The following is a 27,376-nucleotide window of genomic DNA, read 5'->3' as shown; positions in this document are numbered from 1 at the left end:
TGTCTGGATAAAATAACAAGCCTACCAGACTGACATCTCTAAATGTGACCTCCAGAATTCATTCAAAAATAAATCTATCACCTTTCCATATATTAGTTTGCTTCATTTAACCACTGTTCACTGAAGTCCTCTGGCAAGGTCTGCAGTACCCACACCACAGTATGGTACTCTAGTAACACATCTGAAAACATCTATGCTCTCTTCACAGAAGTAAAACCCAAGGAGTTCACTGGTCTGAAAGCACAGCTAAATGAACCTACCCTTGAGCATCTACAGGATTTGGGCTGACACTTATATACATAATTTTAGTGACCTATGTAAGGAAAATTCTCACAAGCAAGTTAAACTGAAAAGAAGCCTGTGATAAATATGCTGTTTTTATCACAGTTGCCTACCTTATGCAATTAGACAAGATGTCACTAAAATGTACTGTAGGATTCTATCCAGTTCTTGAAAATAAGTTTTCCTATTCTGCTTGACTTGGATTCCTCTCTTCCCCAACTCTTGTATAAAAGAAGTATCACTAACACATTAAAGATTCTTGTACACATTCTTGTATGCAGGCCTGAAATCTGATTCGCGGGGAAAGGAGAAGTACTGTAAGGCTTGGCAATACTGAGATGTCATGCCTCTGCATATTCCTTTGGGAAACAGATTTTCTCAGCACACATTTTCACCACAGTCTAAGTAGCAAAAGCAACTTCACATCTCCTTGCTTGAAACCAAAGAAGAAAACCCATGGCAGTAAGCTCACGTTTCTCTGAATATTTACAACAGTTTAATTTGATACAAAGACATTACTTTTTTAGTCCTGGAAATGGAAATGCTGACAAACTTAACTACAGCAATGTGATTGGTGCTGCTATAAATCCACCCAAACAAACCAACAACATAATTACCTTCCGATTATTCTGTTTATCCATCCTGAGTCTTTTCCTAGGTGCCTCCTGAACTTCAAAATCTTCTGTAGGTTCCTTTGTCCTCTTTTTTTGGTTTCTTTTATTTCCATGTAAGTTACCTTGGGATGGGGGATGGGGGAAACTTACATGAAAAATAATCTAAAACCCACTTTCAAATTATTTTGAACTGATCTAGTTATTATTTAAGTTACTTTTCTTTCAGTCATTATTTCTAAACATGGTTAAACATTAACACAGTTTGATGACCTCTTAATGCCTAAGGTCTGGTTTCTGTTGCTGAAGGCAAGCTATAAACACATCCAAATCAACTGCTTAATTGTCATTTCAGAAAGGCGAGTCTGCCTACATAAGCACTAGATCTGAGTATTATTGCCCAACGTTTGTTTCATATTGTCAGACTGCAAGTGGTTTTAACTCTTCTGCCACTTTCTAATAGCGTTTCATCATGAATCTAATTTTTACATCTCCAACAGGAGTTCTCCAGTTGATAGTGGTGAAGGCCCTGGAAGCTTAAGGGGCTTCTGGAAAAAAACAAGCTATCACCAACTGTACAGATTAATTCTCTCTCTCTCTGGCATAGCAATTCTAGATTCTTTCCAACAAGCTTACTTACGTTTTACAGGAGACCATAAGATCCCCTTCCTTTGTGAACCAGAATTCTTAGGAACAGATTCACTTTGGTCACTTTAAACCAAAACAAGACTTATTCACACATCTATATTCACTAGGAAGTTCAAAAGCAGCTAGCTAAATAACAAAAGGTCACTGACTAACCTATATATTCTTTCCCTAGGTTCAGCAATTGTGTACACTTGCTCTATCACAAAAAGATAGATGAAGGTTTAAGAAGTATACTGGCTCATCAGGATGAAACGACAACATCATTACACTCTCCAGTACTCTCTAGTTTATGAAGCTACAGAGTATTAATTCAAAGACTGAAAGCTCAAGGGGCACAAATATGTAAACTGAAAATTGCCCTACAGCTGCAAGTATTCCATTCCAGTGGGAACAAATAGTTGTAAATATTAAAAATATAGTAACTTGAAAATATGAATAATTTTCAAATTAATGTTCCTATCTAAAAAAACTAGGACTCTGATTTCATAAAGCAGACTGAAGTGGCTCCAGGAGAACCTGCTACTTACAAAAAGCCAGTAAAACAAATCCCACAGTATTCTTCCAAGTTTAAGATAAGAGGATTTGGGTAGGGAAACGATTCAATTGACATGTTTTCATCTGTAGATAACTATAAATGTACACAATATATGTACTAGAAACACCTGGTACAGGTACAATTTCAATTACATTTCTTGCAATATGACACTGAGGAAGGTGAACAAAATTCAGCACTACAGCGTTTAGATATTTAATTTGGGATCCATTAAAATTCTATCGTCAAGGAAGACAACATCTGAGATAAAATAAAGAGATGATGATACGTGGGCGATTACATAAAAAAATACACTCAATAGCTACTTATAATGAACTATTTGCACACAACACAAATTTCAATTACTTCTGGATCTTGATCTCCTTTTAGGTGAGTCTTGAAACACTTTACGTTTGGCCTCTCCAATATTCTTCAATGATGAACCTTGAGAGATACAGAATGTGTTTTTTTTTAAACTGATATCCAAATATTTGACACTTAAATTTTAAAGTTAAAAACTTTTCAATTTTCCACAAAATTATGTTATTTCACACACACAGATAGTTAACAAAACTGACTGCCATTTTTATACAAGATTTTCCAAGTCTCACAAACTTTCAAACACTCACTCTCATTCTTGTCATTGCCCAAAGCAGCACCTGTTCGTTCTAATACTTCCACATTGTCTTCTTATAGTGAACATCTATTTCAATTTGAAACGTGATAACTACTAAAAAATTGCTAAAATCCATGTAAGTGCCAAACTACCTCCCTCCTTTCTCAAATACATGACTCCACAACCCTCAAGTACTTTGCAAAATAATTGAGACTGATCATTAAATGCAAATGCTAGACAACAGCGACAAGAAAAAGGAGAAAGAAAAAAAAAAACGTATTTGAAGTCTTCTACAATGTCCTACAAATTTCGCATATTACAATAAAATGCCAAGTGGATGAAGGACAAAGAATAAAGATCAGAATACTTCTTCCTGAGTTGATGATGATGAGGTAATACACTATAGGTATTCATACTAAGAAGAGGTGTAGCACTGATCACCCTTCTGAAGCCATTTACTATCTACTCTATTTTTAAAAAAGGCAGCTCTAATTTTACTGGTACTAACACTTCATTTTCCCTTCCCAGCATCCACCTATAACAGGCAGTGGATGCAACGGCAGCTGCTTATGGGCAAAAGAAGAATGAGAAATCAGCAATCTCTAAACAGTAGAAGGTTTACATATAACAACTTTTCAGAACAATGAGCAAGAAATGTAGACTTCATGGGTTGCTTTTATTGTAACCATTGGCATTCCTTTGCTATTGGCACAAACACCAAGAATTAAAACTGGAAAACAGTGAAAGCTGTTTTCCCTACAGGTCTCAAATATGTGCTTAGTTTAACACCACTATGCTTATCAAATTTAGTTAGAGTACACTAGCACAGTTTTACGTTTACCAGAGTCTTCTTCAGATTTGGGAGAGGTCACTATGGCAAACTTTGTGTTATAGCGAGCTTTCTGTTTTTCACTAAGCATGTTCCACTGCGATTCAAGCAACTCTTCAATCTCCTCACTTGAAGCATCGGGATGTTCAGCAACCACCTATACATGCAGAAATAGGGTTTTATTAAAAAAAAAGAAGACCAACGAAAAGGACGGAATCTGTTCTTCTATAGCTTCAGAAAACTGGATACAAACAAGTTATCTAATGTTTCTGCTACAGATGGAACTACAATTGAGCATTTTGTACCCAGTTTTGTTGCTGTTTTTGTTTTTGTTTTAATAACCATTTCTTTCTCTAAAAAGAGAATCTTTTAGCATATTCAGAATCATTACGAACCATTTTGGAACCATTTGCCTTTTAATATACAGAAAATTGAGTACATATTAATCCTGTGGCATGATGATTCAAAAAGGTTCAATTATTACTGGATGAAGTTAAAGTCCATCCCACAGAAAACAGGCAAATGATTTTGGAGTATGTGCTTGTCTATAAAGACATCCAGCAATTTATTGTAGAACTCACTATTCATAGGGAATCTCCTGTTTTAGCAGAGAGACCTACTCAAATTAGCATCTGAGGTAACATTTGTCCTTTTACAGTATTTACACAGATGTTGGGAATTCAAAAAGCTGTGCATCTCTTCTTAATAGAAACGCAATACGCAATAGCCATCAACATTGAAATTAACCGACTTCCTAGGTACTTTATTCAACACCAACAAAAAAGCCAGAAACCCCTTCAGTATTTCCATACTTTCTCTTAAGGAAAGGCAGATTTGGTAACTTACAGAAATCAGAAAACTCTAAGATTCTGCATTCTACCAAAATGAAACACAGCCCTTGGTCACTCTCTCACTACCCAGCCTTCTCCAGTTCTAATCAGCAGTCCCACCATTTATTACTGTAGTGATGCAAACAATACCCCAAAATCACGGAGCAAAATGAGAAGCAGGCCAATAAAGCCAACTGTTCAAACAGTAACACCATTCAACAGTAAGATGTCTTTTTCTATGGAACTAATTAACCCTAACTTGTTAGAACTGAGTTGTTTTACATTACAAATTCTGGTGTCAGGCAAGGTACATGTGTGACTAAAGCTTCTCCAGGGGTTGGAATGGTTGTAATATCTTCCTTCCACTGAGATTAATTAGAGCCTGGTAAGAAAACACATGTAATTTTCCCCCTACTTCAGTACTAGAATTCTTTTTGCTTTTATCTCATATAATTTACTCGCTCATAGGAGATAACTACCTTTGGGGGCCTCTATTCAAAGTCTGATTAAACCTGAGAAGTGTCCAAAAAGTTACTGAGTAGACAACACAGACAGATCGACAAGATACCTCTTCCACACATCTCACTCTGTAAAGCAAACTAGGTAGTATCAATTCTGACCACTGGCTGCTGACTGCATATAGTTCATTGTGTCTAACTAGGGCATAGAATTACTTAACTTTCTAAGGAATATCTACCTGTGTTTGCACAAATAGCCTTAGTGTTACCTCCAGCTCCAATAAAATACAAATAAAAACAACTGTCAATCAAATAGGAAAGCAGTGAAATGACAGGCAAAATAAAGCCATGTTTCTTAATTATCAGGGGACGCATGCAACACATGGGGACACCAACATCTTCATACTATAACATTCAATTCCTCCCATATGTAGTTGAAACAGAATATGTGAAAGTCATGAACTTCTTCAAGAGATTTTTCTAAACATGGACAAAACTATGAAAAATCCTGGATCTAGGAATCGATATCACTACAGTTGTATAAAACATGGTGCTTAGATCAGGCACATACCAGCTCATCCAAGTAAAGCAAACTACCTCCATTCTTATTTGTCTTGATTTTCAACAATTCCTTATACTTGCAGAAAACTTCAATTGTACACCCTGCTAATGATATTAATGCTTCATTTACTAATGAAATCAGTTCTTAATTTACCTCAAAAAAGACTTAAGGCCCAAATCAAGTCATTAACATAAACGATATGGCTTTGTCTCTCACTGAAAATACCTTTATCTCAAGTCAAAACACCTTTCCTCTAACAGTTATGATGGTTGTATTTCACACTGTGAGTGCACAGGAAAGCCAACAGTATAAAATACATTGGAACTCCTTTGGTAACTGCACAAAATACTTCAGTGTGTCACTATAACTATGAAAGTGTTCCAAGTTTAAATGCCTCCTTCTCTCATGGAAGCATTCCTGCTAAATCACTAAAAACTTTCTCCAGCAGTTCATGGAATTACAGAATGGCTCAGGCTGAAGGGAACCTTAAAGACCATCTGGACCCAACAGCCTGCTGTGGGCTGGTTGCCAACCACCACATCAGGCTGCCCAGGGCCCCATCCAACCTGGCCTTGAATGCCTCCAGGGATGGGGCACCCACAGATCTCTGGACAGCTTGTGCCTGAGCCCCACAACTCTGAGTAAAAAATTTGTTCCTAACATCTGATCTAAATTTCCCCACTTTCAGTTTAAATCCATTTCTCCTTGTCCTATCACTATCAGATCATGTAAAAAGTCTGTCACCCTCATGTTCGTAAGCTCCCTTTAGGAACTGGAAGGCCGCAATGATGTCTCTCCAGAGCCTTCTCTTCTCCAAGCTAAGCAAGCCCAACTACCTCAACTTTTCTACATAGGAGAGGTGCTCCAGCCCATTAATAATCTTCCTCTGGACCCACTTGAACAGCTCTGCATCCTTCGTTACCCAGCCTTCAAGGAGCCACTATTAATTTCTGAAAACTTCAACTATTCTTGTCCCATTCTCAGAAAATCAATACAGAAAGTAGCAATTAATAAAAACGCTGATACAAGAATCCTAATACAAGACTCCAAACAAGACACAGTAGAAATGTATCTACTTTTAAGAAGCCCCACATGAGATGTTTTTAGTCCTCCCTTCCCATTCACTCTCCCAAGCATGGGAGAAGCGCTTGTAAATCCAGTTCTCCTATTTCCTGAGTACCTATCTGCAAATACGTAAGGAACCATACTCTATTCTTTCAGATGACACCAACATGAGTGGTTTGGAAAGTGGTCTGTTTTTTAAGCTAATACTATCACTCCATAAGAAACAACAGTATCTACAACAGGAAAAAAAAAAAAACAACCATCCAAAAAATCTTACATGGACAGCAAGCTACGCAAGTTAAAACAGATAAGCCAAACAGATGGGAAAACACTGAGCATTAATTGGATACAGTCTCCACAGTTCACTGGAGACACAAAACTGCCTTTTTAGAAGCAACTTAACAGGCTTGAAGTGTTAACCAAACTTAGGTAGCTGGTATCTAAAATTCCAGTCATCTTCATATCAAGAGAAGGGAAAAATTAGGCCCTAACAGTCTTAATTTGATAGAGGACTGGTAGCTGTTGCTATCCATCACATCTGTAACCTCGTTCTGTTCTATGCACAGAAGTGCTTCAATATCTACTAGAACGAATTGCATTATCACATGGATTTGGGTTTTCATGACTGATTTTTATTACAAGGAATTCTAGGTGGAAAAAACAAGAATCCCTCTCTATATATGTAATATTTTGAAACTCTGCTTTGAACTCTGTAGAATATTAACTGTTATAATCAGCGTGAATTTTCAGTTTTATAGAAGTTTCTCAGTGTCTCAGAGTGGCAGGGAAGATGAAGCAATTCCTCAGTGTTAAATGGTGCAATATCCTTTGTATTTTTCATCTATTCAGTTGAGAGCTACAGTATAATCACAGAAAGGAACGACACATGTTAACTGGCATAGAAAATCAAAGTAGAACATCAGCGTGTCTCTTCCATGGTAAGATGTGTTTGGATAAAACCAATCATCATAATCTCATTTATCCCAGAGCAGTAATTTCATATGCCACAGTGTTGCACAAGGCTTCTTGTTGCATATGTTACAGGCCAAGGAAATACTCTCTTGCCATTACATAAGATGCAAGGTTGTTTACAGAAATGGAAATAGAACTCTCTTAAACATGAGACAGATGTTTCACACATACAGCTTTTCATAACGAATATCAAAATCTGTATTTAATAGTCTAGCTGCAAAATGCTCATTTCCAGAGCCAGCAAATTGAACTGCCAATGTTTTTCTCAAGTAAACCAGACTCACTAGAAGCTACATGCACACTGCTTTCATTTTTACTCTCATCAGTATCCTGAGATCTAAGAAGATCCTGAAATAGAACTACAACTAATTTATCACCATACAATATAATCTGGCTTTCAATTTTTCTTTATGACGTTCAGATTTGTTAATATTTACTAACACAAATAGCTTAAATTGAAATCAAGCATTTAACAGCTGAAGTCTCTGACCAAGTCATCTCTAACTTTCTGCCTTTGTGTGTATTACAGAAAAGTACAACTAATATAAAACATCAGAACTCATCCTTCCACCAGTGCATGGAATAGTGCTGCAAATGCAGCAGAGGGTTGTAAGGAAGAAAAATGATGCTCATGATTTTAAAGTAGTGAGTTAGAACAATAATACTGCTTTTATACCTCTAACAGGCTTCCTATGAAATGCTGATATTATGGTAGTTATTTAATCTACCTTGCCCTGGAGTGTAGTCCTCTCAAGAAGGCCTAGTTTCTGTCCCAAGATACTGCACACTGACAGTGATTTTCATACACTTTGGTAACTGTTGAAGCTTTTTCTGAAGCTCAGCAAAGGACTCTAGGTAGGGAAATTGAGTTTTTGAGGAGTTAAGAGACATGGGAACACACTGTATAATTTGAGCCATGTTATCAAAATGAATGCACAAACTAACTGCAAGTAAATGATCATAAGCAATATAACCTTGCTTATATTTGCCTGAGCATATGTATAGCATATCTACTACATTTTACATATATTAAAAAAATAAAACTAAGAAAAAGGACTGTTAATTTATGTAGGAAGATACTAATAAGACATACTTGAAGTGAACAGCATTATCACTATTTTGTTCATATTATTTACATACATTCTTTCCTCTCTCTGGACCAAGATTTGATGCAGGTGTACTTTGTCAAGCTCAGAGTACTACTACTGCATTCTAAAGTAACAGTTGTCAACTAAAGAGAAGAATTTCCTTTAAGTACAGAAATGAGCAGAGGCAATCATCCATAGTAACAGCTGAAAAACACTAACCTCATCTCTGTGCTTCTGACAAAAGACCAAAAACTGAGATACTGCATCGCCCTTTCTGCTTCGTGGAGTAGATGCTGGAGTTTTCTTTCTACTGAGAGGGGAGCCTATCCCTCTTTTGGATTCAGCCTGTTCGGATGACTTTTGAGGAGTAATATTCTTAGTCTCCAACTGACTGCTTTCTTGTATATCATCAGTGGCAGACAATTTTGATGTCCTTCTCCTCCTCTTGTTAGGAATGCCAGACTCCTTCATTGATTTCAGATTTTCAGTGGTTTCTTCATTTGAGTAAGATGACTCATCTACCTCCTCCTCTAAAAGCTCCACAGCAATGCCAACTTCCTTTGCCACTTGAGGATTAAGATGAGGTCTGTCCCTAATGTAGATGAAGGTGTACTTTGCCTTCCGTTCTTCCACTGTCATGCCTACTGCTTCACTTGCTTGCTTAACACCGATCTCCCACTGTGGTCGCAGCTTCCCTGGAACAGGCTTTAACATCTGCAAGATTAAGAAAATACTGTGAGAAATTTGCTTGTTTTTCATTCAAAGATACCAACATCAACAAAGAACAATTCCAAGCGACTAAGTGTAATGTATATTTACAATTCAGTTATTCAAATGGAATTGTACTTGAGAGTAATAATATGAAGCATTATTCACTGACAAAGCAGAACAATAGTGACTTTTAATAAGTTAACAGTGATGTGTCACCCCATGCTTCTCATCTGCACATAAAATATAAGATAAAATGCCAGCTTAAAAGCTTGCCAGAACATCTATTTACATCAATACGTACCTATAACAGTAAAATAAGTCTGAAAATCTTGCCCTATTTGGTAGCCTCTTACCTTTATTTTCTCTGCTTTAGTGAGGGCTTGTTTTGCACTTTCCTGGCACAATTGTTCAAACTGATCTTTTCCTTTGAATGGCACAAGGCTCTTCTCAAATATCCAGGCGCGTTCTGGAGCATCTCCAAAAAACTGAACATGATACTGACGAAAACTCTTTTTCTGTCCTGAAAAATAAAAACAAATGTATTTAAGATCCAACTGAAATTATTCTCTAATTTTTGCAAGCTGCTACATTTATTACACTGACCAAAGCACAATACGAACAGTTGACTTTCCAAGCATCCACTTGCTGGTTTCAAAGTCTCTAGGTTATGTGATTAAGTTTGACATAAAAGCCCACTAGCTTAACCTAAACAATAATATGCTTTGCTAAATCAACTTAACAATGATCTGTCAGTGCATTCTGTACTAATTTACATATAAGCTGCATTTTTCTGAAAATGCTACATAAGAAAAAGAATTAAAAATCCAAGGTTTCAAAGCTTGGATCATCTACGCACTCAGCCTGACCTCCAATCTGACTAAACTCCCCAGTATTCCTGAATAGAAACGCACACATAGCTAATTTTAACAACTGCAATAAAAACTTCATCCTAACCAAGCTTGTAAGGAATCAGAGCAAGAATGGTAAAGGATTTGTGTGGTAGATGGGAGAACAGTTCTGAAATCTAGACAAGAAACATTCTTCTAAATCATAAAGAGGAATGCTGTTTCCTCTAAGTAACAGGCATATAATCTTTCCTCTCTAAATTATTCTAAGAAAGGGGAACAGAACACTTTCAAAATCCATGGTAGAATTCACAGTTAGCAATGAATTTCTAAATGGCAAATGGTAGAGTTAAGAGAATCAGACTTAGAATATCTTCTAGCATCTCCTTCCTATGTTTTAACATGCGGATTTGTTGATTGCAAATTATTTAGATTAGGGCATCCTTCGTAGAAAAGAAAAGTTTCAACTCCAACGAACTACACATCTGTGCTTGTCAATCCTGCTAGAAAGGATTGGTTGCCCAGTTTGCAGCATTATATGGTTTTTCAAGGTGCCGCCATATTAGTATATGTAAGATGTTAAGCCTTTGATTATTCAGCAACCCAGTACCAAGGCAATCTACCTTTTGCAGTGTAATACAGGGTATCTGTACTTGCCTAATTGATTAGTGTAAGTAATAGGGTCTGCTGATAGAATAACTGAACCTATTTTTGAATCTGCAGGTGTCTCCTGTGGACAGAATCCATAACAATGCTTCTGGACAAAATAAGGGACAGTACTAAGGATTATTACAAATAAAGACACAATTTTTGGCTCAAAGAATCCTGGAACCACCACGTACTAAAGGGTTAGGAGAGTGTTCTGTGGGGCTTACCACTATTATTCGTCTTCTATGATACCCTACTATCTTGACCACTGTCAGAGACAGGATACTGAATGAAATGGGAGCTCAACTCCGATCAGTATGGGCTTTCTTATACTCAAGCATGCATCCCGCAAGCTGAAACTTACAAACTTCCCAAGTCAAAGCAGCTGGAATGATGAAATCACGTATAAACAGCAAGAAATTCAGACTGTTTATACATACTGTTGATCCTAATCCTAGAAATGAGAAATACCAAGACCTAACTGGGGATTTCTACAACTCCCATATAAAAGAACTCTTCTAGTTGGAACAGAAGACTTTTGATGATGTCTCTGCAGTAAACAGTAGTGGAAGATAAGACAAGGCTGGGAATACATACGGATGTTTTGAAAATCATTAGTGTGTATTTATTAATTATGAAGGCTGCCCAAGAGCTACTCAAATTTTCTGAAGGAAAAGGAAAGCCCCAAACCAACTCCAGAGTAAATACCAGAAAAGCCTCCCCTCTCCGCCTCCCCTCCCCCATATATTTTTTCCAAGAGTTTGAATTTAACAGCTGAAAATATGTGGGCACCTCTTTCTGTTAATACTCCACAAGTTAGACTCAGAAATAAGCTTAAACAAATCCAGATCCTTCAGTTTGTTCTCACACTATGTTGCTGTTTATGTTCTCTCAGTACCTTCTCCATTTGGTTCACATCTCTTAAAATAAGATAGAATCATAGAATTACCCAGGTTGGAAAAGACCTTGAAGATCATCAAGTCCAACTGCAGCCTAACCAGTACCCTAACTCTAAAAACCCTTCACTAAATCATATCCCTGAGTACCACATCCAAACAGCTCTTAAACACATCCAGGGATGGCGATTCAACCACCTCCCTGGGGAGCCCATTCCAGTACCTAACCACCCTTTCTGTAAAGAAGTTCTTCCTAATATCCAACCTGAACTTGCCCTGGTGCAACTTGAGGCCATTTCCCCTCGTCCTGTCACTTGTCACTAGTGAGAAGAGACCTGCCCCACTCTCACTGTAAGAACCTTTCAGGTACTGGAAGAGGGTGATAAGGTCTCCCCTCAGCCTCCTTTTGGATGGCTCAAATTGGATGAAATGAACATGGTGCCATCACTGAAAAAGCAAAGGATCTACTTCATGTATTTTATGAACAGCATTATTTACGACAGTACAATTTTGGTCCTACAGCTGACAAAACTATACGGGGCTATTATGACACTCAGATTCTTCTCTGCAATAATGCAGCTTTCCACTCATTTTCCAGCTTCGTCTTCTACCAATATAAAAATCTACTTACTCCTACCAAGCAGAATTTTTCAGACCCCACCCACAAAGCATCAAGATCACTCTCATTTCCAATCCTACATGTTTATAGTCTCTAAACGTAAGACATTTTTAACTCTAATATGAAGTCTGTTTTCCAAGTTCTCAATGCAACCTCAGTAACAAATGAGCAGTGAAGGAAGAGAGCCCTTTTCACCCCCCAACTACAAAGAACCCCTCTCTTCCCTGTTCTTTCACACACATACAAAAGAAACAACAACCCTGGAAATACATACTTTAAAGTTTTGTAGTAACAAGTAGACGCCCTACTCTATTCCCCGCAAAGGAAACGAAAACCTTTTATTGATCTAATAAAACATATCAAAGTATTTCGGAGTACAAATAAAAAAGCAAGGTTATGAGCTCCTACTTAGGTTTGATATTCCTATTAACTTGCTTTCCCCTTAATCTACAGCTTTTTTGGATTCCACTAGCAGATTTTCCAAACTTTCATTAAAACTTGAAATAAACACAATAAAACACTTCACAGTGTTCAGATGGAGCTAAAACTAATGAGTGACACAATAAGCCTGCAAAAACACTTTATCTAAGTGCAACAGTAGCAAACGGAAAGCCTAAGGAATGCTCAGTTTTAAGTACCAAAGGACACTGAACAAGCTAAAACACTCTATGTCTTCATTGCCTCCATATCTTTCTTCCTGTTAAGTTGGTAATGCCTACCCCAGGCCTTCAGATCTCTTTAGTGACCAGGACTGTAAGAATGAAGCACCACTCTGAGAATACTGTGGAAGCACTTAAGCAAATTGGACATGCATTACATTATGGAACCAGATGGGATGCTTCAGTCCAACCAGACAGCAAAAAAAAAAGGTACAGAGTCCTTGTAGACATCAATTAAATGTGAAACAACAGTGCAAAGTTGTAGTGAAGAAGGCCGGGTACTTGCATTAGGAAGAATAAAGCCTGCCAGATATGCTGATTGCCTTCTCTTCAGCCCCCATAAGACCTCTGAAATACTCTACCTAGTTTTGGGTTCCCCAGAAAAATGAAGATGGGGGCCAACAAGAAGCTAGATTACATGATGTACACAGTAAGACGTTCAGAGACCTTTCACTTCTTATGTCTCAACTCCCCCCACTCCCCAAAAACCAAACAGAAGAAAACGAACCACATCAAACCCACTGACTTTTGGAGAGATCTCCGTAAGAGAGCTGTCTTAAACAGCTGAGTGGGAAGGATATACAGAAGAATGAGACAAAGTCTTGATGAACGTGGTACTAATATAAAAGGTTGTACAGTCTCTATCTTTTAAGACATTAAACATTGTACTGGAGTAGGCCCAGTGCAACCTGGTCTAGATTAGAGACCATACAGCTCCCAGGGATCCTTTCTAACCTTTGTTACTTTATCATTCTACAACCAGCACAGATAAGCCTTTACAGTTTAAGGTATAAGAACAGAGTAAGAAACTACAAATGTGATGGTGAATAAACGGGTAGAGATTCCTACATAAGAATTTCACTCAGTTGTGCCTGCATTTAAAATGAACTAATGTTGTCTGCAGACAACTATAGATCCTATGAGTGAAAGAAAATTAAGATGAGTTAGAGATTGTTTTTAGTAAAGCATAATCATTTGGATTATCTAATCACCATGAGTTTTCAATAAAATATTCAGCCTGTATCACTGCTCCGACATCTCCATAAAAACAATGGAAAGCATCAGGTAATTTTTTAATAGGATTTCACTCCGTTTCACAGATCAAAACGTCGATCTCTTTTTGACAATGTTCAGGTTAAAATAAACACAAAAAACAAAACACCAATACAGTAGAAAAAACAAACTCAGGCTGCTGTGTGCTCAAAAATAGTGCTTGCATGATACTGGCATCCTTCTTGACAGTGATGAACTGGTTCAGTTACTGATACAAACAAACAGATACTTTCCCCAAAAAATCTACATTCTGAAAGAAATCCAAATGTTTGTAGCATCACGGACATACCTTTTAGTTTAGTGTAGGAATGAAGAATAGGATCAGCAGAAACCATACATGGCCACCATGGAAAACCTGATACTTTCGACCACACTAGATCTCCTATATTATACTTTAACAGATGGACTTTGTCATCTTTGATGGCAATTTGTGTTGAATCTCTCTTAGCAGGAGCCTTAAAGAAGAAAACAAAGGGAAAAATATTATTACAATTTCTTCTTCAGATTCATTTTTTACTCAAAAATAAACAACAAACATTTGTATTCTGTTGAAACATTGAAGTAAAATGTAAAATCATAGTGATAATGAAAAAAAGTAAGAAATACCAACTAAAATAAAGGGTTACAGTACTCGCTAGCAAACAATAATTATACTTCATACATAACAAAAATTAAGTCACATTTTTTCTTCTTTCACAGCAAAGAAAACCAAGTTCTATTTGTTCTTTTTAGTTTGAAATATCGGCATGTAAGCTGTGGTTTGCCTTTATCGTTCTGAGTAACTGCTGAGAGACCATTGGGAAGGCTTGCTTTAATTCCAAACACATTCACTGAGCACCAACTGAAGATGCAGAAGAGTCAATCTCAGTTTTTATTGAACATTATCAGTCAAGTTAAGTGCTATACAAACAAAAATTCTGTTCTGAATTCAAATCTAGAATAGATTGCAATGTCTTTATGTCTAAGCAGTAACAGCGTGCAGAACCAGTCAAGAAAAAAAATCCCCAAATTTTGCATTCTTTAGTTCTCTTTCTACATTGTAAGGAAAGCATGACACAAACCATCCACCCCCACACCCTTTTGCAACGTCTTTTTTCCCCATTCCAGTTTTAGAAGCTGAAGTTTGTGAGTGTGCAGTTCATGCTCTAAAGGTAGTTCAGTTGCTGGAAAACTATCACAAATCTCTTTCCACCTCAATGGATAGATTTAAATAGTACAAGGGAGTTTTATGTTTCCCACTGACAGGACCACATTTGTTATTATTTATAATGAAATTCACCAGTGCAGACATTTATTCAGAAAATAAAACCATGTCACATTCTATGAAGTTAGTGACATTCTTTTTATCTTCACTTTGTTCTATCTGATGTAAATAACAAACGCCCTTATCTAGGTAAACTTTAACACTGGATGTGAGAAAGCACAGAACATTTCTCATTGCAGGTGTCAGTAAAAATAATTACTTCTTTTGCATTTCTGTTATTCTATATTTATGTGTAATGCATTATATTATTCATCTTCTGTACTACTAGCTCAACAAACACAAGGTAGACCAGGGCTTCAGGTTTTCAGTAAATTTAATGTTAGAGCTGGAACAAAATTCTGCTTTAATTAATACAAGTGGCAAGAGGAAAGGGGAAACATTGTTAAGAACCTGAAAATCTACAATGTGGAAATATACAGTATTTGAAACACCGTGTTGAATCAAAACAGACAAGGTTACCTTATAAATAGACTTTTAAACCCAGAGAACGCTATTAAGACTAACACTGTTGTACAAAACCAAACAACAAATCTTTGACATGCTGCAGCAGCAATACTCAAACAGAGGTACATCCTGCTAGAAAACAAACTTAAAGCTCATCGTACTGAGAAACTCCTTTCCTCAAAGCTTTTAAAGCTGCTCCTGGTAAACATACATGACACTATGTCATCTGACGGTTAGGAGCAGTTACTCATCCAGTGATTCAGCTTTACAGATGAATTTAGATTTGGTTCATGTGCCTGCAGCAAGAGCTGTGTTCCCATGTCTCAAGGTTTTTGGCTCTCTAAGGAATCTGCAAGACTGTCAGAAAACCCCTGCTGCTGAGCTTGCCTCAAGTCCAGCACTCTCAAAAGACATGAGAGATTCCAAGCAGATGTGAAAAACCCAACGCTCTCTTTCTAGCAGTTAAACATGACATAAAAAGTTAAGCTGAAAAGCTACAAATTAAGAAACACGTACGCTAAGAACAGGTCCAGAAAAATAAGTTAATCCTAAGACACAAAAACCAACTTCAACATTGAACCAACACAGATGGGATGGAAATATTTTCAGAAAAATCTAACTGAAAATGCGGAAGTTATTCAGGATTCTCAACCTCATTTTTCATTTACAAGCCCCAGGATTTTTCAGAATACGCAACTAAGCTGAAAAGATTTACAGCTACAATCTGAGAGGGATCTGGCTGGAATAATGAAAAGGCTCCAGCAGTGCTTCTTACTGCCACATAATCTAAAAGGGATGGCACTACAGGGGTGCATATTGCATTTCAACACATCTACAAGCGCGTCACGAATTTCAGCTTCTTTGATGGATCATGATTAAAAAAACTGGGAAAACGACAGCCCTCTGATAAGAACCGCAAGGCTGATCTCTGTGATGCTTTCTGTATTTATGCTTTCTTTTATTGACAAAATGTACGTCCTTTAAAGGATGGCAAAATGCAGCACAGAATTTGACTTGCATATTTTTTGTGAGGAGGTTATTTAAAAACCTACAGACTGTATGTGAGCTCATTCTCAGTCATTCTCCTTTCCCACATCATCCTGATTTCATTTGATTTCCTCATTCCTGATCCATTCTATTAGGTAGCTCAACTATAAATGGTGAGGTGAAACGCCTGCCATGTACTTCTGAAACAAGCAGCCCTGTAACAGCCTCTTTAATATTTTCTCTGTAAAGGATTTTTGCACAGCGTAGCATTAGAAATCTTAAGTATTAATGTTACTCAAAAACCATCAGGAAATGACAGACACTGGCAGGCAGTCAAGTACATAGATTTAATCTGTGTTATTGTATGAATAGGGCTGGAGCTTTTTCAGGAGACACTTGTATTCACTGTACAGAAACAATGTGGCTTGCAGCATTTTTTCTCCAGAGGAAAACAGGAATTGCTGTTTAGGCCTTTTTTTTTTAAGCAATAATTGAGTATCCCTAACAAGATGCAGTTAATAATGCAGGCAATTACTGTGCATCTGTAGAACATGGAGAGGCAGGGCTGGAAGCATTCCTGTGGTGGTCTGTGATGAGTAACTCATATTGCTTCAACAGTAGACCAGTTCTTTTTGTGATGATTCTTGAACAAGCAAAATAAGATGAAAAACTCCTTATTTTAGAGCACAACTGCAAAGTGAAGGAAGCTCAAATGAATCAAACTACTTTAAAGTACTTTCCCCTCAATTTTTGCCTCTAATGATGACATTCTTGCCTGAAGTGGAAAAGATATAGGCTTCCTTAAAATGGTTCCAATTTCTAATGGGATAACCTACCACAAATGTAAACAAGTGGAAGTCCATAGGATTTGCTGTGCTGCAGAGGAGCACAGATCACTCAGAGCTTACTGTAAGTGCTAAACTAAGTCAGGCCTGCTGTTTTACCATGTCCTATATTCTCTTGTCCTTTTGACAGAAGCAAACACATTTAGTTTAGAATTTCCCCTACTTCTCCCACATCAATTATAAGCAAGCTCTGCAACCTCTGAGATAGATACCTCTATTAGTCACCTGTGCCAGACTTCAAGCCTTCTGCAGCCAACAGGCAGAAACAGTTTGGGAGCTTCTTTCTTTCCTACCTCAACCAATAATTTCAGTGGCTTTTTTTCCCTTATTCAAACACTGAATTGCAGAGAAGTTACACAAATAGGATGGCTGAAGCCCAGGCGAGTAGGTGATGACTGAAGATCACACAGGCCATTTGATAGGCTCCACATTCCTTAGTACTGCAGACACTGGTTTCAACAGAAATCTCTGTCTTTCTGGATTTGAACCCTAATGAAAGCCTTGCTCTGAAAGGCAGCTAGACAGATTTCAAGTTTATTTTGTCTGGGGGACTGTGGAACAGAGTAACTCAATTACCATAACTGAGTTTTTCTGCAAGAAATTATGCCTTGAAGAATACCAGCATTCTTAAAAATTCATCCAAGACAGCAACTGTAACAGGCTGAGATATACCAAAGAAGAAAAGAATATTTAACGTGTCTTTCCTCTTCTCTGAACATTTCCAAGATTTGTTTGCCATTTCTCTCAGCACTGTCATAAGTGATGAGTGACAGGCAGATTGACAGGAATTCCTGACAATTCTGTTAGCATTCTACCAGACCAAAGAAGTGAAATGCGATGGCTTGGTCATAGAAAACATTTGCATTTAATTTACTGTGTCTACAACCCATCATAAGAATTCAGCCAATTTTCATTTAATTCTGGGCTGACTATGAATGCGAAGAGACAAGAACATATTGTGTCTGGTGGGTAATTTCAAAATTTAAGATCATTTTAAAGCAGCTACAAAGCATGATGCATTTAAGAACAACATCGTTGCTGCACTGAATGCAGAGCTCCACATTTGTCTGTAGACTTGGTTATGAAAGTACTATGATCAGTTTTAAGCTGGCAAAGGACTAACGTACTCATTAAAAAGCCACCTTCAAGGCTTACCAGGTGATGTCCGACTGAGCTACGTTATCCGTTTTGAAATTATCAGTGGTAAAGAATAAAGATATTAATAGAATGGTAGATATTAATAAAAAAGTAATGATCTATTTAGTGTATATGTGCATGCATGTGTAAGGAATTAAACCCTCAAATTAACTGTAAATTAACTGAAATGACAAGAATAGTATTTCACTGAACTAACTTTGGAAGCTACAGAAACCATCAACTTCATTTAACTGTAAATTGTCACGAGGATTAGACATAGAACGCCATCCAGAAGTGATGGAGAATGTATCACCAGAAAAGAGAACACTTCCAACAGACTGAAGACGGCACGCATTTTATTCTGTAACATAACAGGGGGGCTCATTCTGAACAACTTGCAGGCATCTCCCCCTCCTGTTTTCACTTTCAATTCAATTTGCATGAAAGTAATACCAGTTTGTAATCCTGCACCAAGAACTTCTGCTAGGCCACGCTATACATACAGACTGCTGCACGCCCACTTGCACTCTGGAATAAACATTTGCTAGCATTACAAAGGATCTAGGTTAGGATCTAGGATAAAATAACCAAGGTTCCAAAGCAGAATGTACGCAGTTAAAAGGTACTTCAAATCAAAATTAGAACACAGAAACAGAGTTTATCATTTCAATATGAAATAGTGCTCATTGACCAAGACCATGTATTTTTTCCAGTTCTGCTCTCTATTTGAGAGTATTAGTGGATGAAACAGCACATTTTTTATCCCAGACTTGTGTAATAAAAATAAAAATGATATGTTTTGTCTTCTCTTGCCTCTCTGTCAGTTAAGATAGTGAACTAAGGAGGTGCCTATAGAAATCCATTCCTTTGAGAGGTACAGGAGAGATGGGAACTTGTCTGAAGGAAAAGGGGACAACAAAGCAGAAAAGACTCGCTTTTTGTCACTTAAAATGTTATCAATGACTGGGTTCACTATTAACAAACAGACAAAGATACTCCTTATAAAAAGACAAAGGTTCCAAACTTATCTTCCTTTAGAACTAACCATCATAATTATGTTGTTAGGAAAGCTTTTGCTTCCTGAAAAATTCAAGACTTTAATTTGACAAAGGACAAATCACTGTTCAGCCTCCAGGCAACAGAATGGAAGGATGCAGCTACTTTCCTAATGAGTTACGTTCTAACATTCAGGACACAAAAGTGGCTTCTCACTCTCATTAAATGTAAAAATCTCATTAAGTCACTTCAAAACCAAAAATCAGAACCTAAGCTTGATTAAAATCAGTGCAAATCCCTCAATATATACTACGGCTTCAAATAAAAAGGTTAACAACCCAAGACTTATTCCAAAGTGAGGCCAGTACTTATTCTAAATGATTCTATTAAATATAGCATCCTCATAGAAATAACCACCTTAGTGATGCTTTTTTTTGGAAAAAGCTCAATTATTGCTAGAAAATGGAGAATAATGAGGAAACATGAAGAAAGAAGCAATGAACTGCTGAAGTTTTGTGTCTTATCTTCAGCACAACAGAAAAGGACACTACAGAGAATCCAAAGACTGCAGTTCTCAAAGCATCATTGCACCCACGTCTGCAAACTGCGCCTTGCTCCAAACATCTGCAGGACTTCTGCAAAACATGCATCGCATTGTGTAGCGAGGTGCAGCCTGCAGGGGAATTGGACATAAAACCATCATATATCAAAACAAGATGAGATTTCTAACTGTTTGATACTAACACAGATATTTTACTAAAACCACTCATATTCAGTTTTTACAACAACTACCTTCAAGTTATCTTTTCTTCTGTAATTAATCACCTGAAAAAAGGGGGTGTTGAGATCATGACACTGTGAAGAATTACCTCTGAAGATATTAAATTTCATTCTTCCCAGCACAACCACAGTTGTTGTTTTTATTCCATGTGACCATACGATGGGTAGAGAAAAATAAATAAATCTATGCTCTACTTGTAGATCCCCTAAAAACTTTGCTGGGATGGCTGAGGTTCTTCAAAAGCCAAATATTGTGTGCCTCTGGTGGCGCAGTGGTGTAAGGTTCTGCTTGCAACATCAGAGGCCCAGGGTTCGAATCCCCCCTGTGGCGCAAGTGGCAGAAATGCTGCTCTGCTACACAGAGGGGCTTGAATCCTGGGAGTTGGACTCGATGATCTCTAAGGTCCCTTCCAACTCGCATGATACTGTGATACTGTGATACAAGAGCTTTCTTTCCTCCATTTCCCTCCACAAACTCATCTAGAAGCAGCTCACAGCACCATGCGGGATCCTCCCTTCTGACATGAAAGAAAGCAGACAAAAAGTAAGTTTAGATGGGGATTCATAATTTAGATTATGGATTTTAAAATAAAAGATCAAATCTGTATTTCAAATCAATGACATTTCAATTATTTTTTCTGGCTTTGCTTCCCTCGTTATCGAGTTCCAAGCTGACGACGTGTTTTCTAGATGCTTTTACAGTTAAAAACAAATCTGTCTACCCAAGTCAGCAATCTTCCCTTACACAAACACTATATGAGCAAGCAGTTTAGAAATAATCTTCACACGGCATTTCACTAACTAGAACGCTATCTTTTTTTCACAGTTCAGGGTTGAAATGAAACAGATTCAATCACTCACAGATAGACCCAGTAGATAGAAGTTCTGGAACACTTCCCAACCCTCAGTCCTTCTGCAAACGTGGAGAGCAGTTTCATTCAGCAGCTTTACTGAATTTCTACATTTACATTTAGATGACCTGTTAAATCACAAGCTACTGGCTTACTGCTGAAAGGTTCCATGTTCCAAAAAATCAGTATTTAAATTAGATACGGCTTGATCAGAATGAATGAAACTTTCTTTTATAGCGAGAATTATAAAAAGATTTCTGCCTACACTCAACTTTTTCAACATTTTCCCATCCTCTGAAGTTTTAACTGTGGAATCTCACTATATAAGACAACGTGGGTATGAGATGCTATAGAAGTCTGGAAAAGCACCATGACAGAACCATGAGGAAGTTTACAACAGGAAAGAGTTTTTTCCAGAGAATTCCTGTTAAAATATCACAAAGTGTAACAGAAGCAAAGCGGAGCCACCTCAGCACACATCCACGATTTCAGGACGATACATCCACATGTATCTATTACCTGCCTGCACAATGTTTTCACATGCATTCCAGATTAGAATCTGTATGAGGTCCCCCATACACACTCCCCTAACACCCTTATAGGGTTGAGTAAATAAGAGATTTCCCAAAGCACAGATATGCTCTTGGCAGCTCACAGAGATCCAAGGTAGCACAGATAGAAGTTCACAATCCTAATGCTCTGGGTAGAAAAACCCACGCCCAGATAACACCACCAAATCCCAGACCTCCTGAACATTGTCTTCTAGGGGACAGATACTTGTCTCTACATTTTCTTGCCATAAGAACACTTCTGAAAGGCACAGTGTAGGTTTAAGGAGAACAAATGCTGATTTAGTATAAAGGAAGTCCATGGCAGAGTCCAGATACTACTTAGACTGGGAGAGTAGGCCTTTAAACTGAACACCACACAAAAAAGCAGGCAAGAGAGGTTTCCAGGTGAGTAATTTCCACTGTGTTGCTACACACAGCTAGCAGGTCCCCCAGTTTTAAAGGTTAAACACAAGAGTATCAGTGGGTTGATCAGCCTACTGGCAAGTGGGGGAAAAAAAATAAACATAACCTTGATTTGGCAATGATGAAACATATTTCATAAACATTTCTTATTTTCAGCAATAAAGATGTGCTGAAAACCCCAATCAGTAATACTCCAATCCCATATAAATAAGGTGATCATTGCAGTAAAACATAATAAAGCACAAACTCAAAGCACTATCATTTCCATATGATGAAGATCCCAAAATATTTTAGTTTGTTTCAGTCATCCTCAACATACATTCAAACTTACATTTATTGATCCACTTCCTCCCCCCAAAAAAAGAAACACGAAGCTTTTCTATCATTAGGTGCCTTGAAGCCACAGATTCACCATGTAAAGGCAGCTGGGTTTGCTTGGCAATGGCCTACGCAAGATCCAGTTTTCCCTCCTCTGCTACATTTCTAAAGCAGAGTATTTGTATGAGCTCTTTTTGTGCAAAAGAGATGTATTTCTTACTACTGACAAATTACATTTTTAGTGGCTGTCCATTTTATGACGCTCAATAAAACAACTCCTTTATGCGCTCTCACAAAAAGCAGTCACAAATGTTAGCCAGGTCGGGTCTATTTACTCAAAATAAAATGATAACTAAACAGTGGCAATAGGCAAACTGACCATTAGTGTCTGTGAACAGAGAATCCTGAGTTCCTGAAGTCCACGTGCCCTGTGTGAAATCCACTCCAGAAGAAGGAAACTTGTAAAGAAGGCTGATACCATTACTCCAAGACAGATCAAAATATTTTGCTTCTGTTACTTTCTTTAGCAGTTACTACATAACATCCTTCTTTCCTGACAAAAGGAGGCTTTAAGGGCCAGAAATGACATCTGGTACGTATCATTAACATTTCCCAAAGATCTGTCTGTAAATCCATCCAAATAGCACAGCACTGAACTGGAGATCTAACTCTCAGCTAAATGCAAAAGTTAGACATGCATTATTTTGGTTCAGCAGAAAACTGAGTAAAGCAACACAAAGGCTTCACCTCTCTTGGACAGAAAAGCAATGAAAACAATCAAATTGCTTCCAGTTTCAACTACTAACAGCCAGTGCAATATGAGGACAAGATGTTGAGATGACAGTGTTCATGTCAAGTGTTGAGTAACAGCATCGCTACTGAGTGACAGTGCTAGTGCAGTGACTGAAAATAAGTCTAGTCAAAGCAAACAATGAAAAACGTCATCAACCTCAGTTGTGTTACGGCACATCGTTCGTTGTTGAGATTGAATGGGAGATGGAATGGAATCCTCCCTTAAAATGCACCACTTTGGTTCACAGTGCACTGAAAAACTGTAAAACGAAAGCACTGCTTCACAGGTAGCTTCTGCACCATTAGTCCAGGTTTAGTAGCAGTACGCTCTCATTGCTCAGGGTCACTATCACTGGGTTCTGAGCAGAAAGAAAGCTCTGGGGATCAAAACCATCTCGTTCAAGCTGGCTCTGTAAAGATTACTAAAACACAAACGTGGGTGTTTTCATGATCTTACATCTGACCCATGGTGGGTGTGCAACAGCATAGATATATACATACAGCATATATCTCTGATCTGGAGTTTAACAATCAATTAGAATACTTCTAGACACACACGGAAGACCTGGCTCAAAGAAGTACTTCCATGACTTCTGTGGCAAGTGGCTCGGAAACAGTCAAGAAACAACAAAATGTCATTGTATTTTCTCAATATTAGTACATATTATATAAAACACTATTTATAGTATGGACAATAATATAGAGACATATCATGCCACTGTATATATCCACAAGACAACTGTATCTTGAATGTCTTATCCTGTTCTAGCTGATATTTCTCCAAAAGATGACGGTGGAGATCAAAGCATCCAGAGACACTGCAAAAAGAACCAGCCCTTCACATCATACACATCTTGCTCCTTTACAGAATGCCACACATGTCACATGTTTATACTGACTCAAAAAGAAGCAGAATTTTACTCCACAAATTCAGTTGCCTACAGCTACGATGTACAAAGTCATCACCTTGAGCTGTAGAAACCTGAGTCACAAACTGCCAGGGGCTGAGTATATTGCTCCATGCCTTGCCCCTCTAATCCTTGCCAAGCTCAGATGTTAAGCAGTTCTTACAGTGACTTGTTACAGTTATTTTTAAGTCTCATTTTTGTCATCACATCAAGATATTATTTCATATTTGATTTGGATTCTTCCAGACACATGTTTATGAATAGATGTGAATGTGAAAACATTTTTTTCCACCTGGGACACAAAAAATGTAACGAGACAACAGCTTGATGCAGAAGCACACTTAATTTGGCTACTTCTGTACACTACAAAGAGGAAAGCCTTGAACAAATACTTCAGCTTTCTGCAGTTGATTTTGCATTTACTCAGAGAGTCCACAGCTTCTAATCTCCTCTGAAGCAAACACTCTGTATGCTTCAGGTGCTACGTAACATACAAGCAGTTCTTTAAAATAATGTTCCTATGAGACATTAAGAATGAATGATCTGAAATTCCGAAGTAACAATTACTGCTGCACATTGTGAGCTGCTGAGAACAAACAAATTTTCAGGGCGTAGCTAAACAATCCTTTACTGAGGGCTAAACAGTAACAGCAGCTATGGAACCCTTTCCAAGAGCATAAGAATTCATTTCTCTTGCTCCTGAAGGGATCACCCAGAAGAGATTTCAAGGTAACTCCTACTCCACTGGGATTCTAGTGACAGCAGCCAGGAATCCTGCCTTATCATTTGCCTGAAAACAGGCTCTGAAAACTCAACAGCCTATTAAAAAATATGTTACAGAGTTCCAACTGCAGACATCAACTCACATGGCTGTTTAGCTGCACATTTTACAGCAAGTCTACCACGATTTCCTAATGACTGACGATGAAAAACAATTAAGTCCTCTTCGTGGAAAAGATCTATTTATTTGACATTTTTTATTCCTGTACTTAGAACAAAACAGGTCATCTCAGGATCTGGCTGTTTTCTCCACTCCTAGTAGCCATAAACAAGATAATAAACAGGATAATCAATTATCTGATGAGAGCAGCTCTCCAGTCTTACAAAGGGAACTTGGTTTCTACCCAGCTCTACTAATTAGATGCAAGCTGTGGCCAGAGCAACAGCAACACCTTCAGCAGTGCCCATCTTCCAGCACTAAGCACAGAAGCATAAAAAGCAGCAGATAATCCTGAGACTGCTTCTGTTCTACCCTTGTTTGGTTTCTAAATCATTACCATTCACTGGCAAAGGCACTATAACATTATGTAGTCATCAGATATAATGAAGTTGGCCAGAACAGTTTTTCTCTGTGAACACAAAACAGCAGCACAAACACAAGACACAGACTAGTGGCATTTCTCCAGCAACTTGCAGCTGCCCCCCAGGTAGCCACTGCAAGATCATTATAGACTGTGCTGAGTTGAAAGTGCAATGAACTGCCAAGTTTCTGGTACAATGCTACATGAGGACTGCAAGAAAGCATGATAGGAAGCTTTGTGAAAGGTACAGCTTTTAGATCACATCCATCGGGCACAGCTGGGATCTCTAAGCTAGCAAGTACAGCAGCGCGGACCCTCCAGGTTTGTTATGGACACAGCGTTGCTGCTTTTCTGAGCTACTGCACCCATGCTATGTAGTTATGCCAGGAAGCTGTGCCAGATGGGCAAGCTGCCACTTCCAGGCCCAAACTGGCTTATGCAGAGCAGGCTCAAATGTGCCAGTATAGTACACTGAACTCTTACTAGGGCTGCAGAGCACAGCAGACTGACTTTGGGATCACCAGCATAAGAGCTAGTCATAATTGCAGCCATGATAAGATCTAGAATAGAAGCATCCTGACACTTCACATGAGCAGCACTACATAGTGGGCAACTATCAGACTCCATGGGTTTGGTGTTGACTCAAGCACCCAACACTTAATACTTCACAGTCAAAGATGCTCTTAGCCCGGTATCAATGTAGTTCCTCAGAGTAGAAGCTGCTAACTGCTAAATCCACACTTACTAAACTAGGCCTGGATTTTAAAGAGAACTCCTTATATGGAGAGAAAAGGGAGTATGAGGGAAAATGGTGAAATGCAGGAGGGCAGGAAAGGAAGAGCCATGATTTGTCTTAACTTCCCCTCCATCCAACTGGGAAACTGAAAGCTGTCCCTCAGAGGCCTGGGAAAAGTTGTGATATCAGCAGAAATCTAATTCACATCAGAGCCAAGTAGATCACATTTATTCCCAACTGAAAACAGATTTGCAGATAGATTTTTAAACGACTTTCCTTTATGTTAATAAAAAACGTCCAAACAAGACAGCCCAACAACAGAGCAGTTGAACATTTGTTAAATGATATGCCTCTCACCTCAGCAAGATAGTAATCTGGTATGTCCATCAACCAGAGATATAATTACCTAACACAAAAGGCAGTATTTGAACCATGGCAATTTTTGCTGAATAAAAGAATGAGAGCTTGGACAAGAAGAAATCAAGGGAGAAAAACAGTCCAGAAACAAAACCTGACAAACAGGTTCTATATTAACTTGTAACCTGCAATAAACAAGTATCTAGAAACAAAATTTATCAGCTTTTACTCCATGGACATTTTCCCAACTTTCGCTTTGCGACCACAGCCAAGAACATAAAAGCACAGTACAACACGCTAATTAAGCCTTGGGTTAATGGCAGTGAAACAACACTTAGAGCAGGAGCTTGGAACTTTAGTACACTGATAATGAAGACATTGCAGCTGTTGTCACAGAGAATACATTTTTATCACTAGTCCACGTGTGGACAAACATGTTCCCTAATAAGGTTTTTCTTCCTTTAGTTTAAACCTGTAGGGTTGAAAGCTGACCTTGAAAAAGAAAGAAGAGCCCGAGTCTTCTTACAGTTATGGTGTTTTATCATAAAACACCATCCTGTGATCTTCAAATCTGTTTGCCCTTTGTGCTCTAAAGTGCAAGAAAAAGAGCCAGAGGCTTGAGCTGCTATTCCAAATGTTCTGCAAAGAGCAGTGCTATAACACTGGGCAGGCTGAGATCAAACAGTGGGTTGCCCTGCTCTGGCACTTTGGTAGCCCACGGCTTCAGCACCGCTCCTCTCCAGCCATCGTGCCCCTGGTGTT

The 27,376-nt window shown here is 38.1% G+C and overlaps 1 protein-coding gene across 5 annotated transcripts in view; it reads right to left on the bottom strand.

The window, feature by feature from the left end:
- NSD2 (nuclear receptor binding SET domain protein 2) overlaps positions 1 to 27,376 on the bottom strand; it is a 96,597-nt gene that overhangs the window by 28,451 nt on the left and 40,770 nt on the right. For all 5 annotated transcript variants that reach the window (XM_072336782.1, XM_072336781.1, XM_072336783.1 and 2 more), the window contains exons 3-8: positions 14,214 to 14,379; positions 9,558 to 9,724; positions 8,713 to 9,207; positions 3,531 to 3,675; positions 2,440 to 2,517; positions 900 to 1,018 (exon numbers count right to left, since the gene is read on the bottom strand). In XM_072336782.1, the coding sequence (XP_072192883.1) occupies positions 900 to 1,018; positions 2,440 to 2,517; positions 3,531 to 3,675; positions 8,713 to 9,207; positions 9,558 to 9,724; positions 14,214 to 14,379 (1,170 nt within the window). The remainder of the gene's footprint in view (positions 1 to 899; positions 1,019 to 2,439; positions 2,518 to 3,530; positions 3,676 to 8,712; positions 9,208 to 9,557; positions 9,725 to 14,213; positions 14,380 to 27,376) is intronic.

This window comes from Excalfactoria chinensis, chromosome 4 (assembly GCF_039878825.1).
Source record: "Excalfactoria chinensis isolate bCotChi1 chromosome 4, bCotChi1.hap2, whole genome shotgun sequence".
Lineage (NCBI taxonomy): Eukaryota > Metazoa > Chordata > Aves > Galliformes > Phasianidae > Excalfactoria > Excalfactoria chinensis.
Note: the sequence above shows the minus strand (reverse complement) of the source record. Positions and strands in the feature narration are given on the sequence as shown.